Below are 15,375 nucleotides of genomic sequence, written 5' to 3'. Positions count from 1 at the left end.
TACTGGATGTTCATGGAATGGTTTGGGTTGAAAAGAACCTTAAACCCATCCAGTTCCAGGAGCAGGGACACCTTCCACTATCCCAACCCCCATCCAACCTGGCCTTGGGCACTTCCAGGGATCCAGGAGCAGCCACAGCTGCTCTGAGCATCCTGTGCCAGGGCCTCCTCACAGCACTCATTAAAAAAAAAAAAAAAGGAAAAAAAAACAAACAAAGGGTATTAGTGACAAAAAATTTTCAGATGCCTGACTGGAATCTTCACAGCAAGACAAGTTTCAGGTGTAACAATTTAAAATTCTCAGAAGAGCTGTTTTTACAAAATAAATACAGCTTTGGCCTTTTTTTTTTCCTATTGGTATAAATGAGAACATGATAAATTGGCTTAATTAACTTTCTATGAAAAATAATCCCTTTAAACCTAGAATTTATTTCTCAACAAGCAAAAGATAATGAATGGCTCAGATGCTCAAAATAGAGGGGGATAAACAAGCAAACCAAAAGTGGTTTGTTTTCTTCATAGTTTCTTACTGCAAATTCGTTGTCTGGGTTTTTCTCTCCTCTTCGAACAGGACGTGAATACTCAAAGCGTTGGACTTCATTCACCCTGTAGAAACTGAAAAGGCAAAAAAATCATGGAATCACAGAATAGGTTGGGCTGGAAGTGACCTCAAATATCATGCAGTTCCAAGCCCCAAATGCACAATGAAAATCAAATGCTGTCTGTTTAGAAATTGATACTAAATTCTAATATTAGAGGAAGTTCATCAACACATATGGGATGACTATTTTCCAGTGGGTTGGAATGTGTGGCAGTATTAAAAATCACCATTAAATGCCCTCACAACGTCCATGCCCTTTGGCTGTGCACAGATTCCTAATGCAACAATAACATGTTATAAACGGGACCGAGAAAACAATAAAACTCAACCCAAACTCACCTCACAATTTGCTCTGACACCGGCCTGTGAAATTTTGAGGGTAAATCCAATTTGGGCTTTACAGTGAAGCACTGAATATCTGAATTTCGAGGGTTAAGAAGTGAAAAGGGCATTTCAGTCACACAGAGCTAACAGCTCAACAGGAACACACGCACAGAAAAGGACAAAACCCAGTGCATTGCACCTGTCAGGCCAGAAGTGCAACAGGTTGGCCATAAATCCATAAATCCTTGACCTGAGCTGCTGGATGCACTGGCTGTACTGGTTGTACTGGGTGTACAGCCCAAGGATACACTGGCCAGAGGAGGTTTTGATGTCATCTCCAGGGGGTGATGTTGTCTTCATCTTCTCGGCGTTGGGGAACTGCGTCAGCAGCCGCGCCTCGAAGTCCTCGCGGCGCTCGTACTCCTTGCCCCGGTAAATGAACACTTTGTTCTGCAAACAGATGATGCCTCAGGTTCAGCTTTTCTATTTTTCACATTCTGTGCTGCTTTAGTGTGTGGGTCTGAGCTTCTTATCAGGGGATGCTGAGCTCTCTGCACAGAGCAGGGAGACAAAACAATTCCTGCTCCAGCTGGGCACCAAGGACAAATGATCCAAACCTCAGCCCAGGAGCACAAACACCGTGGGCTGGAGAGAGAAAAACCAGCAGGGTGGGACTGATGGGCTGGAGCTGGAATGGGATAATGAACTCCAAGGTGCCAATGGAGCAGAACTGATCCCAGGGAGAGCCCCGGGAGCGCTCGTGCATTTTGGGACCATTTTGGGTCATTTGGGTGCAGCCCTGGCTGGGCTCTGGTGCTGCCCAAGGTGGATCCATGAGGAGATCCTGGAATAAATCCCTGCTTTGTTCTGTGACTCTGTCCAGCCTCTGTTCTAGCTCAGCCTTCTCAAGGCATCCAGAGGCACCCACAGCTCGCACCAGCACCCCCAGATCTAAAACCAGTGCTCCCAGTACAGAACTGGGGCCACAGAAGGGGTGACACCAACACTGTTAGCACTTCTCAGTACACCAGGAATTTCACACTCCTCACGCTGTGTCATAATCAATACTTCATCAATATCTTTTTTCTCACCTCCAGTTCCATCCTATGATCATTAAGCCCACGTTCCCCCTTAGGTATTCTTTTAAGTCACACTAAAATCACCTCAAAACATGGTTTCAAGGATCTCTAACATTGGTGGCCATTGAAAATATATTAAGAGGAATTATTACCAAATCCAAGATGTCTCCTCTACCTTCCACAGCTAATGATGGAATGGATGTCAATAAATAATTGGGCTTTTTATAGATAAACATTTATTCAAAGGCACTCAGATGAGCAAACAAGAGTTGCAGAGAAACCAATGACAATTTAAGGAGGAATATCCAAAAATGCTAACTCTTATAAGAAGACTCACATTAATGGATTAGATTTCCACCATTATAAACTTTAAACTTTTTGTAACTTTAAAATTAAGTTTATTGTATTTGTAAGCATTTGTTTCTTCTTTGCCAATAAAGAAAATGAAGAGAGATTTTATACAGTCCATTTATATACTGAGTTCATTAAATTCTCAAGGAAAATGTAAAAGACAACTTGCATATTTTTAACTGATCAAACATATTAAAGCAAGTTTGGATAAAATTTGCATCTGAATATACTTAACCTCATTACTCATCTCAAAATGAATACTTGGCAAAAAAATTATACAGCTTTTCTAAAAAAACGGTGTTTTGACTGGGGGTAGGAACCTGGAGTTGCTCACATTTGCCCAGTTGGGTTTAATTCTGCAATGCTGCCTTTTGAAAAGCTCAGTAGGGGAAAGAAAGGTAATAATAGATGGCTCTGTATAACTGCAATTTATGTATATACATTTTTAATTCACAGGAATGCTGGAGTGGAGGGAAAAGTGAGAATTTTCTCCATCAGCAGGGCACTCAACAGCCTGGTTTTCAGAGGGCAAATTGGGAAGGAATTTGTTCCTGTGAGGATGGTGAGGCTGTGGCGCAGGATGCCCAGGGAAGTTAACAAAATAATAATGTGTTATTTCTGTGTCACCAACTGCCAAATGCCAGAGAATCATAACAGAGATGCAATTCACACATGTTACAGCCCCACTTTTCTTTAGCCACTAATTCAACCCACAAAAATCCTAATATTAGTGAAAAAAAACTGTAAAATGCCACTGAAGCTATGATTCTGACATCAACCAAGTGCCACATGTCTTAAATTGGCACATGACACAGACAAATCAATGATAAAAATTGCTATTAAAGGTGTCACACACACCTTTGATAGTCAACTTCATTTTAGTGACAGTGCTGGAAAGGACACTCACCTGAAAACATGGTCACATACAAAAGGCTTTTCTACCATGATTATATATATATTCTATATATAAAAATATAAATTAACCTGCCAGGTAAAAATGTCACTATTTCAGATGGTTATGACCCTGAGTAACAGACTGGATCATTTATCTTCATTTCTAGTAATACCCTGTAGAAAGTACTGAATATGTTTGAAGACAAAGTTTTTCTACTAAAATTCCCCTATTCCATCTTAGAAACCAGAAAGGAAAAAACAGTTGTTCGTTTTGTACACCTAAAAAACACCTGTTGGTGTCAGGCAGGTTTCTCCAAGCCAGGGGAAATTTCCAGAGCAAGAAAAGTCTCTGGAAACAGGTGATACTTACCCTTATGAATGTTGGGAATCCCTGGCCATAGTATCCAACAGCAAAATAATCTGGTTTTGGTCGTATCACCTTCACAATGTTTTCATAAAACTGGGCTTGTTTTCTCTGCAAAATAAACAGGAGGGATTTGAATGACCTGAGCTTTTAGGAGATTCTTTATATTTAAGATCTTGTATGCATCTCTAAATTAAAGATGTTTCATTCCTCTGTTTTCCTCACCTCTATATGAGATTCATGGCAATATTTGGAAATACCAGACTCTGTAGCCTGATTTTTCTATTCATCATGGTGAATCTGACTGCTCCCTACGGAATATATCAATTTTGATGATTTTCACCTTATCATGGTGAACATCACTGCTCCATATCCAATATCTCAATTTTGATGAACTTCATCATGGTGAATCTCACTGCTCCATATCCAATATCTCAACCTTGATGAACTTCATCATTGTGAACCTCATTGTTCCATATCCAATATCTCAATTTTGAGTGCCCTCATCTTGATGAACATCACTGCTCCATATCCAACATCTCAATTTTGATGAACTCCAATATTTCCATTGATGAACTTCATCACTGTGAACCTTACTGTTCCAAATCCAGTATCTCAATTTTGATGGACCTCATCTTGGTGAACCTCACTGATTCATATCCAATATTTCACTGGCAGTGAAGGTCAGGAATTTTCAAGGCAATCTGAAATTCCAGTTGTGACACTTGTGACGCCAAAACACCGGGAGGATGAAGCTGCACACAGCTCATCCCAATGGTGCTGACTTGTCAGTTCTGGGCTCTTACATCTCATTACATTTTTCTACTACTTCTCTTCCATATTTACAACCACAAATTTGCATATGGAAAGCAGGCAGTTGAGAACTGCAGGAAAATGTAAATGTTGGAATAAACACACGCATGTCAGACGCCATCTGCTTTCGACGCCGCGTTCTGCTTTATCTCTAATGATGAAATAATAGCAAATGAGCAGCTTCTGAAGATCTGTTCATTGATTTATTTTTAGTCTATTATTTCTGCAAAGAGAATGACTTTTGATCTGGGGGGATGTTTAGTGCTGCTCCCACATGACAGATAACAGTACCAAGACTACAAAGACCCAGATCTGCTGAGCATTTCTCAGCTAGTCTGGAGCAAAACTATTTTGTCATTTGTGAATTGTCTTAGAGGCTAATATTTAATATTGCTTGAAGAAAAGAGACAAGAGGGAGAATAGAAAGAACAAAAAACTTCTAAATTTTATTATAGGAGAAAAAAAAGAGCTGCTCAGCAGCAGCAATGAGAAAAGTTGATGGGGTATGTGAGACCTGACTCATACGGGAGAGTGAATTTTGATCTCTGTCTTGTGAGGGAAATGCACGCCAGGACTAATTGTGTGACATCTCATCTCTTGGCTGATGAGCAGATAAAATCAATTGTCTGATGTGAGGATTGGAAATTCTGCATCTCCCTTCTTAGAAGAGGGAGAAACTCCATGGAAATATCCAAGGCCAGGTTGGGCAGGGCTTGGAGCAACCTGGGACAGTGGAAGGTGTTCCTGCCCATGGCAAAGTGGGTGGAACTGGATGAGTTTTAAGGTCCTCCCAATCCAAATCATTCAATCACTGTGATCAGTGGCTACAATGAATAAAGTGCAAATTCCAACTTCTCCTTCAAAATGGATCCAGCAGGATAATTAAACAGTGGCAGCCTCCGTGACAAACCCGTTACGTTCCCATGTGCAAGCAAAAAGGAGATGGAAAATTAAAACTGAGGGACTTGGAGAGTAGCCACCCCCTGGTGAATAATCACATCTGACAACCATTTCTAGTTGAGGAACAATCCTACCCAATTCCTTTTATACTGAAATGAAGAATATGCTGTGTCCACCTCACCATGAGCAGTGAGCTGGGGCTGTGTGGAGCTGAGCTCAACACTGCAGGAATGCCCAGCTCAGACACACTGGGATAAAAAAAACAAATAAATAATTCAAAGAAACAGAGGAAAATGTACTCTGAGTGCAAAAGTAAAAGGGATCAGAAACTTTAGAGTTGAGAATTTTCAGAAACAAACTGGAACCACATCCCAGCTCCTGTGGAAATGGTTGGGACTTGAGGAGGGACATTGACAACTGCCATTTATCTCTTTGGAAGAGAACAGGAGGAAAAAAATGGTGCAGGAATAATGAATGGGTAACGTCAGGGCAAAAATAACTGACTGGAGACATGAATGCTTGGGGATTATTCATACCTAAAAAAAGAAATGTGAATATAGAAAAACACTTGAGAGAGAATGGGGATTTTTTTCCATGTCCCCATTTATATTTAAATTCAAAATTTCCTTTTATACCCCAAATAAATCAGCTTAGCATTACTGCAATATTTTTCTTTCAGCTAAAAAAAAAAAAAAGTCAATGTTTTTCAGACAATCCAGTGGTAGCCAGTTAATTGACACTGGTCCAACAAAACCACGATGGGTATTTATTTCTGAATTTTACTCTCATTGCTATAGTATTTTTAATATAATTTTAAAAGCTTAGAAATTCAACTCTGAAATAAATTATTGCAGTGTCTATGTCATTAAAAAAAACCTACCAGCAGTTCACTGAGTTGTTCATAATCAAACATTTCATTTTCATACTGTTCTGCAAGTTCTTTACCCAAGGCAATGGCCTCTTCCCACATCTGTTGGAAAAAAAAAATCAGAAAACAACAAAAAGAAGCTGAATTACATACCTTGGTTAAACATCAACATTAGAATCAAATAAATCTAAATAAAGCAACCAAATGAATTGTGTCACATGCCTGAAAACACTGAGCATCTGATGTGCCAAAGAGCTGTGCTGGGGTTATAAATGTCTCAATTAATGGAATCATGGAGATGTTGAGGCTGGAAAAGCCCTCCAAGCTCACCATTCCCAGCACTGCCAGGGCCACCTCTGCCCCATGTCCCCAAGTGCCACAGCCACATTTAAAATCTCTCCAGCTATGGGGACTCCAAACCTCGCTGGGCAGCTGGGCCAGGCCTGGACAAACCTTTCCATGAAGGAATTTTCCCAAATATCCACCCTGAGCCCAGCCTGGGGCCGTTCCCTCTGCTCCTGTCCCTGTTCCTGGAGCAGAGTCCGACCCCCCGGCTGTCCCCTCCTGGCAGGAGCTGTGCAGAGCCACAAGGTCCCCCTGATCCCCCTTTGCTCCAGGTTGAGCCCCCTCAGCTCCCTCAGGAGTTCCCAGCCCCTTCCCAGCTCCCTCAGGAGTTCCCAGCCCCTTCCCAGCTCCCTCAGGAGTTCCCAGCCCCTTCCCAGCTCCCTCAGCCCCTCCTGGTGCTCTGATCCCTTCCCTGGACACACTCCAGCCCCTTAATGACTTTTTTTATCATTGATGGGCCCAAAACTTGACACAGGACTGGAGATGGCTCAGCAGAGCCAGTACAGAGGGACAATCCCTGCCCTGGTCCTGCTCCACACCATTTTTAACACAACCCAGGGGCCATCGGCCTTCTTGGCTTGGTGGCACTCGAGGTGATCTGCTCCATGATCATCCCTGGCAAGGGATGCAAATTTACTGGATCCCAATCAAGTCAAATTATCTCAACTTGAGATCTTCATGATCTTGACATCAGAGCTTCACGTTCAAATGATCTTGATTAAGAGCTTCAGAAGTGAAATCATTCCTGCCAGCCCATCCAGTAATGTGTAAACACAGCTTGTCCACGAAGACACCCAGGACCTCAGGCTTTGGAGCAAAGCTGGTGATTGATTATATTTCATAATCACCTCTCTCTCCCTCTAATATCTGTAATCTGTATTAGACAGGACAGGCAATTTGCAGATATTGCTTTGAACAAATACTCATTATATATCCATTGGTTCTTCTTCTTCTTGTTCCTCAACCATGAAATTCAGCAGCCGTCTCAAGTGACCCAAAGAAATTTAACAATATCCTTCAGCTCCTCAGAAGGCAACAGCCTTAATGAGGAGCAGCAAGAATGGTTTTAAATGTGCATTTTTCATTTGTTTTTTCCACTCCAAAGATAAAGAACCACTCAAACCCAAAAATATGCTTAAATTAGCACACCAGGCTATCTAAGATCAAACTTGATGATCTACCTCTGCTGCTGAAATTTGCTTGGCATTGCTGCCCTCACTTTATTATAAAAAAGAGTTTCAGAATAAGTTAGAAATGCAGATTTTATCAGTCTTCATCTTAAATTTAAATCCTCTGGCCACACCACCTAATTCTCCTCTCAGCATCAGGCCACACATTCCTCGCCCTCATGGAATCCTGAGGGGATGCAGCAGCCAAGAGCAGGTGGATGGAGGAGGAATGAGGCAAAGGCTGAACACACAATTCCCCATTTTTCCCTAAAAACATCCACCTCTGGGGACAGGGAGTTTGGGATGAAGCACCAACTTCCAAAGATGGTGGGAGGTGGGGAGGGAAGAGGAACAGTGACCTGGAGAAACCTCCACAACACCTGATCCCTGCATCCATCCCATAAAAATCCCCCAATCCCATCCTCTTCAAAGCACTGTGCAAATAAGAGATATTTTACACACCAAAACCTAAAAGTTCCCCAAACCACACAAATTAAATTCCACATTCAAAGCCCCAAAATCAGTGTCAGGTGAATTCTATTCGTCTACTGATCTGCAAGTTGAAATTGCATCTTAGTTTATCAGGAAAACTTGAAAAAAAAATAAGACTTTTAGGAAAATTCCTGGTTCTAGGTGCTGGTCTAAAAAATAAGAATAAAACATTAAGGATGAATCCTCAGCCAATGTCACAAAAAGCAAGATGGGTCCCATTGGTTCACTGGGCATCCCTGCTCCTCTCTGGAAAAAAGGAGCCAAAAAAGGGGAGGGGTGGACTGCAAGGTTGTTCCTGGCAAACTGAGTGGGAATGGCTGGGAAGCAGCAGCCTGGAGAGGCAGGGAGCTGCTGATGGTGCAGATGAGGAAATGCAGAGCGAAAAAACATGGGAGATGACAGTGAGAAAGGAGAGAGATTTCTGCCCTCCAAGTAAAGACAAAATAAGGGCTGAAAACTGCACTGTGGGGCTGAGCAAGGGGAAAGGAGCTTCTGAGCTCTGCAAAAACCAGCTGAGATGGTGTCTGGACAAAGCGGTGACCTAATTCAAGATTAAAAAGCCATGAATGCTCACAAGAAGCAGAATCTGGATCTTCATTAACCTTTCCTTGCAGCTCCTCGTGATATTCGACCCCTCCTCTTGATTTTACTTATTTCTCCAACAAGGTTCAGAATGTTATTTATCTAGGGAAGAGGACTGGAATGAGCATGAGTTGCCTCATGTTTGTAAAGTGCCTTGAAGGTGAAAAATGCATCAGAAGGACTAATTACAATCACGGTAATGAGGGATCACGTCTGCAGGAAATTACAAGGCAGCCTGAACGCTCTGCAACGCAATTTTTGCAAATGGAAGGATCTGAATGTTTTTATCCATATTATGGATCTAATCTAGCATGATGATACAGAGCATGTTTTTATTTTTAAACAAAAATTAACATGAATTTAAGAGTAAAGGCACAGTTGCAGAAAAAGGAAGACTTTTTCACATACCAAGCTGAGTTAATTTTGACTCAGAAGGGCAATGTAGCACCGATTTATAGGAACTGAACTAATATTCAGGTGTTTGTTAAGTCAGCAAGTGAAAGCTTTCAAAATCACTTAACCTTCTCTCATTTTGAGTGCCATTTTCTTCTGAACTTCAGTCATCCATAACTTGTGCATATTTTAATTTCAAAGACAACAGTGTGACCATCACTTCCCTTGTCCTGGTTCCCTGTTTGTGTCTTCCAGATTTAACCAGTCCCTCTCCAGAATGAGACTGGAAATAAACTGAAGCCTAAATAATTTTTGATTTGCATCAACACTGTAAACAAACTCCCCGGGTTCTCCCCACTGAAACCTGCATGAGCGCAGATATGTTCCCAAACCACATCTGGGAATGCAGAAGGTTTAGATGGATATTGGGAAGAAATACTTCCCTGTGAGGGTGCCCAGAGCAGCTCTGGCTTCCCCTGGATCCCTGGCAGTGTCCCAGGCCAGCCTGGAGGAACCTGGGAGAGCTGACATCCTTGCTTGTGGTGGGGTGGAACCAAGTGACCTTTAAAGGTCCTTCCCAACCCAAGCCAGTCAGTGATTCTGAAAGCAGACACACTCTGCCTACACATCGCTGCCTACAGGTACCACAGCACTGCCACTGATTAAATAACAATTTTAGCAGAATTAAATCTCCTTTGATTTTTTTTTCACCTTCTCACCCTTGTCTGTGAACACCATAAACAAAGCGGAGCAGGGGCTGCTTCCACTGCACCTCCATCTTTAGATGTTACTGAATATTAATATTAATAATGGATTCTGTAAATGTTCCAGAGCCTGAAAAATGAATCCTTAAATTAAATGTGATCCAGATTTAGTTCATGTGCAACAGACAATAATCACATAATCCTTGTGTTCTTCCTAGCAAGGAAAAGGAGATGAACAGGAGAAAACCAGACCATGGAATCACACCAGAATGATTTGGGTTAAAGATATCTCCTCCCACCCCTGCCATGGCAGGGACACCTCCCACTGTCCCAGGTGCTCCACCCCAGTGTCCAACCTGGCCTTGGGCACTGCCAGGGATCCAGGGGCAGCCCCAGCTGCTCTGGGCACCTGTGCCAGGGTCTGACACCCTCCCAGGGAACAATTCCTGGCCAATATCCAACCTAAATCTACCAACTTTCACCTCAGAGCCATTCCCTGGGTCCTGTCCCTCATCCCTTGTCCCCAGCCCCTCTGCAGCTCTCCTGGAGTCCCTCCAGGCCCTGGCAGAGCTCTGAGCTCTCCCTGGAGTTGCTCCTCTCCAGGTTAAACAATTCCAGCTCTCTCAGCAGAGCAGCTTCAATTAGAACATTTGTTTCTGACTTAAATTACTTATTTAAATTCTTTTAAAGTTTCTCTAAAAGTCAGTTTACAAGTTATCCTGCTGACATGGTGTCACATTATCTGTGATGGAACACTTTCAGAAGTGTACTGAAAATCTATCATTCTGCAAATACACAATAAAAAGGGAGAAAGGGGAAAAGATTCTTTCCATTTTTGCCAGTCTAACTTTGTCTAACTAACGCCTCTCCAGCCAAGACCTCTGTCTAAGAGAAAAAGCACCCAGTTTTTGTTTCTACTGTCTCTTAAAAACCTCACTGTGCTCCAACATCTCTGTTTGGAATTCCCAACTGTCCAGTTGCTCCTTCAGAAGAACAATGAGAACTTGGATTATGGAACTCAATTTCTTGAGTGGAGAGAGCCCTGAACTCCAGAGGCCCAGGAGTCCACAGAATCAGTGAGGTTGGAAAAGACTTCTGAGATCATCAACCATCACCTTGTTAAACAATAAATCCTTTCTCAGGTGTCAAATCCACACATTTTTTGAACAATTCCAGGGATGAGGACAGCACCACTGCCCTGGGCAGCCTGTTCCTCTGCTTGTCAACCCTTTCCATGAAGCAACTTTTCCTAATATCCAACTTAAACTTCCCCTGGTGCAACCTGAGGCTATTTCCTGAGCTACCTGGCTTTTCCCTTGTGCAACACCTCCAACATCACAGAAAACCAACCTAAAACTGGAGATTTTCCCACCATTTTCAAGGCAAACAGAGTCTGTGTGCCTCACACCCCCTGCACAACCCTGTGAAAAATTCAGCTGTTTGCTCCAGAGCCAATTTATTCAGGTGAGGACAGCAGGGCTGTGGCCCAGGATCCTGATGAATGAAATCTGTATTCCTGAAGGTCAGTAACTCCCAATCTGCTGCCTCGCAGATTTCCTGCCTTGGAAGCTTTCCCAGCTTTGCCCAGGACATGGCAAGTCTTCTGGAGAAATGAGTTGTACAGGGAGCTCCTACACAGGATTTGTACCAGGTACAACTCATTAATGGGAGAAACAATTTATCTGGAGAGGGTACCAGGGAGAGAGGCTGCTGATACTGGAAGGAAAATGCTTCTTTCATACTCAGGGGGTAAGAAAAATGTGCAGAGTTTAAATTTAGTTGTGTAGACACGAGCTGCAAATTGTTCTGGGCAAGACTTTGCAGATGCAAGAGGTGTTTTTTAGGGAAAACCCAGCAATTTAACTTATTTTTTAAGTTGGATTGCTTGTTGGCCAGAAAGAACTACAGCATCCAATTTAGTTTTTGAGGTTAATAGCAGCAAAGGAGGATCTCAGGGTATTTTTGAGCTCCTGCAGAGTTAATGGTCAGGAGCAGTGAAATAAGTCTGGGATAAGAATATTATGGTGCCACGTTCTGATGTGTGAGAGACTTTGTAAGCTGGTTAAATTTCAGGTAGTGTTAATTATTGAAAATATTAGGCATGAATGCCTAATATTTTCAATAAAATGCTAAAACTCAGCATTTCTCTATTGTTAGCACTGCATTCAAGATACAGCCAGGTTGGAAACTCTTTAAATAAATAAATATATCCATTTGGAACATGGTCAGACTCTGTATCCTCCCTCTCCCAAGACTCTCTGTCCTTCCCAGCTCTGAGGACAGCTCCGGGGCTGAGCTGGCCATGAGCCTCACACAGATTTTTGGCAGACAGGTGAATTTCACCACTCACTTGTTAAGAGGGAATAAAAAGCCATCTGATGTCATCCCATGAGCCAGAAAAAAAGGCCTTTTAAGCCAAAGCATGGCATTTGCTGTGTAATTTCAGATATTTTCTGTTCTCTGTTCTGTGGCTGCTGTAAAGCAGTAAAAGCTTTTTTGTTTTTTTTTTTGGAGGAGGAGGAGGGGAGAAAGGAGGAGCAGAAATAAATGAGCAGTGTGCATTTGTTTAGTTTTTTCTCCTCAGGACCAACATTTTCAATTGATGGAGGAGCAGAGGAAAACCTGTCCTGATTTATGGGCAGCAGCACAGCATCACCAGCAATCCTGAGCTGCTCCCACATTTCAGCAGGCAGGATAGCAATGCTGCTGCTTCCCTTCCTTCCACAAACAAACCTGGTCTAAACCAACACCTGATCTTGGCCAAGGAGCATCCCCTGGATTCACAAGCTCATCAGCATTGATTTCCATCAGTTCCTTCCCACAGGAAAAATGTCACCCCTTCCCCCATCCCTTTAGTCCCATCACTATTTCCCTTCTCTCCTTGGGATATTCTAACCCAAGGATTTCCAGTAAAGTCCCTGCATTAAGGGCTTTGTTGGAAATCACAAAGCTTCAGGAAAACACAGAGAGAGCAAACACTTGAGAGCAGTTCAAAGGATGGGTCAGACTGCTGGGATAAGCCTGAGGATCAGGATTTTAAGGGCAAAAGCCAAGAGGGATGGAGAGGAGACTGGAAAGTGCAGTGCAGTGAAGAAGAATGATCTAGGAGAAAACAGGATCCCTATACCAGGGAAGTAACTTTCCTTTTGGAAAGAAGGAGTTTAGAAAAGAAATGAAGAGCATAACTAATCAAATCAAATCCATAAAGTAGAAGAACTGCAAAATGCAAAAGTTGTTTCTGAAAAATGCTCCTTCCCTAAAGGTGAAAGCTGTACTTCAGCTTTATAAAAAGTTGGCTTAAGGACCAAAAGTCAAATACAGGTAAAAAACCAGACATGCTAAGAATAATAGATTAAAAATAGAAATTAAAATGAGGAATCCTAAATGGATCTTGAACTCCAAGTAGCAGGGATACTCTGGTGAGGGCCAGTATTTTGTTCTCAGCCCATGTGAGGTGCCATTCCTGCCTTCAGGGTAAGTCCACACTCCCTTTCCTCACTCACAGATCTCTCAGGCACTTCTGGGCCAGAAGTGAAGTGTTCACTCCATTCCAGCAAGTGTGTGGAGGATCAAATCTAAATTCACCTGCCCGTGAATGCCAATATTTAAGGGATGAGCCTCGTGGTTGGCTTTCAATAGACAAAGAAATTGTAAATTCCCCTGGGAAATTGCTCTGCCAAGAGAAAGGGATCCTGATTTTTGAGAGGCTGAACTACACCAGCCTTTAAAAATAAAAACCCAATGTTTTAAACCAAATTTTAGGAAATCCCTCTGCTCCATTTCTTCTGCTCAATGTTTGTAACTCCCACATCTCCCTCCCTTCCCAAATCCACAGCTTCCCATCAGGCAGGTTGGGGTGGGAGAGACACAGGCTCAGTTTTTTGTTGAAAACAAAACTCCTGAGCTTCTGGAAAAGCCTGAGGTGTCTGCACAGCTGCCCAGTGCTGGTGGCCTTCTTCTGCACCTCGTTAACTTAATGGGAAGGGAAATCAAACAAGTGGGATGATGTGGAGTGAACCCAGCTGGGTGATTATGGCATAAAAAAAAAGCAGGAATTGGTTTGGGCATGGGTTCAGCATCCCAAAAATGCACAGCAAAAGCTGTTTCAGGTGTTTTACTGATCACGGAGAGCTAAAGCAGCTGCTGGGCTACATTTGCAAACTGCTCAAGGAACTCAAGAAGTTGATTTAACTGAATGTCAGAACATCCCAAATGAGAGGATTACCTTCAATCTACACTGGAAACCTCCACTTGGAGCTTCCTGACATTTGCAAAATCACACAAGATGAGTATTCTCAGTGTATATTGATTTTTTTATTTCCCTTTTCATGGAGTAATGTGAAAAATTATCACCAGCTTGAGTGACCAGGAAATGAGAGAAGGAATATCTGTGAGTAGGAAAGAGCAGGTTGGAAATAAATCATCTCCTCACACACACAAAAATCCCACAGGAGTCCTGGCACTTGAGTTCTGCACAGAACTGGTGCTCAGCAGAACAATTCCCAGTGCCTGGACACCAGAAAGGACCAACTAGAAGCCATAAAGACCAACAAAATAAAACCAACAAAATAAAATAAAACAAAATAAACCAACAAAATAAAAACAGACAACTCCTAGTTTTCCTTCCAGACAGGAATGTAAGATAAAAATAAGCTTTAAAATCAGCTGTGACCCTCACTCAAATGAGATTCTTCTCATTCACCCAGGAAAAGCTTTTTGGGCAGCAGGAATTGTCCCCAGGTCACCTCCACCAGCCCCAGCACCAAACAGCCACTCCAGAATTATATTTGTACAACTTTTGTCCCAGTCCAGAATTACAATTTTTACCCTAATCCAAAACTACAACTTTTAGCATCATTCATTAACAACTTCTAAGTATTGCATTAAGATAAGCTATAAAATTTGACTTCTAAAGCAACATTTTTAGCAAAATTATAGAAATGATAGTTCCTATCAAATTTATTCTAGGATTTTAATCTGATTCTGCTAAAAACTCACCTGGAAAGGATGGGCTGGCTGGATAATATTCTAATTCTACCAGAAAACACCACTTCTGTTTACTTTTAAACCCCAAGATTACACTTCTGAAATGTCTGACAAAGAGATTCCTATTTCTATACTTGGATATTTCGTGCCTGAAATACCCAAACACTGATCCATCCCTGTCTCCCACATTAACCCCCTTCCTCTCCAACACCAAGCAATGCCAAATGCAATTTCCTTCTGCATTAAAAGATGCAATTGCAATGAAATATCCTCATCCCAGGATATTTATTATATCAACCACAGACATCCAGGGCCTGAGGGAATTATTTTTGTGTACATGAGGAAAAACAAGGGGAGCTGAAGGATTCTGGTAGTTCTTGTAACTGCCAGAAAAAGTCCTCCAAATTACATGCATCACTTTTTTATTTACTCCATGGCATCATAAGCCCATATATTTGCCTTTAAAAGATGAGTTATAAATGTACCATTGATTTCTTTTGACTTTTTTTTT

The 15,375-nt window shown here is 42.1% G+C and overlaps 1 protein-coding gene across 2 annotated transcripts in view; it reads right to left on the bottom strand.

Moving 5' to 3' along the window:
• The window catches only part of DOCK1 (dedicator of cytokinesis 1), a 268,915-nt gene that overhangs the window by 37,213 nt on the left and 216,327 nt on the right, over positions 1 to 15,375 (bottom strand). For both annotated transcript variants that reach the window (XM_077784742.2, XM_077784744.2), the window contains exons 39-43: positions 6,206 to 6,295; positions 3,619 to 3,723; positions 1,233 to 1,374; positions 940 to 1,018; positions 530 to 614 (exon numbers count right to left, since the gene is read on the bottom strand). In XM_077784742.2, the coding sequence (XP_077640868.2) occupies positions 530 to 614; positions 940 to 1,018; positions 1,233 to 1,374; positions 3,619 to 3,723; positions 6,206 to 6,295 (501 nt within the window). The remainder of the gene's footprint in view (positions 1 to 529; positions 615 to 939; positions 1,019 to 1,232; positions 1,375 to 3,618; positions 3,724 to 6,205; positions 6,296 to 15,375) is intronic.

This window comes from Lonchura striata, chromosome 6 (assembly GCF_050655825.1).
Source record: "Lonchura striata isolate lonStrDom1 chromosome 6, ASM5065582v1, whole genome shotgun sequence".
Classification (NCBI taxonomy): domain Eukaryota; kingdom Metazoa; phylum Chordata; class Aves; order Passeriformes; family Estrildidae; genus Lonchura; species Lonchura striata.
This window is presented reverse-complemented; position numbering and strand designations above follow the sequence as displayed.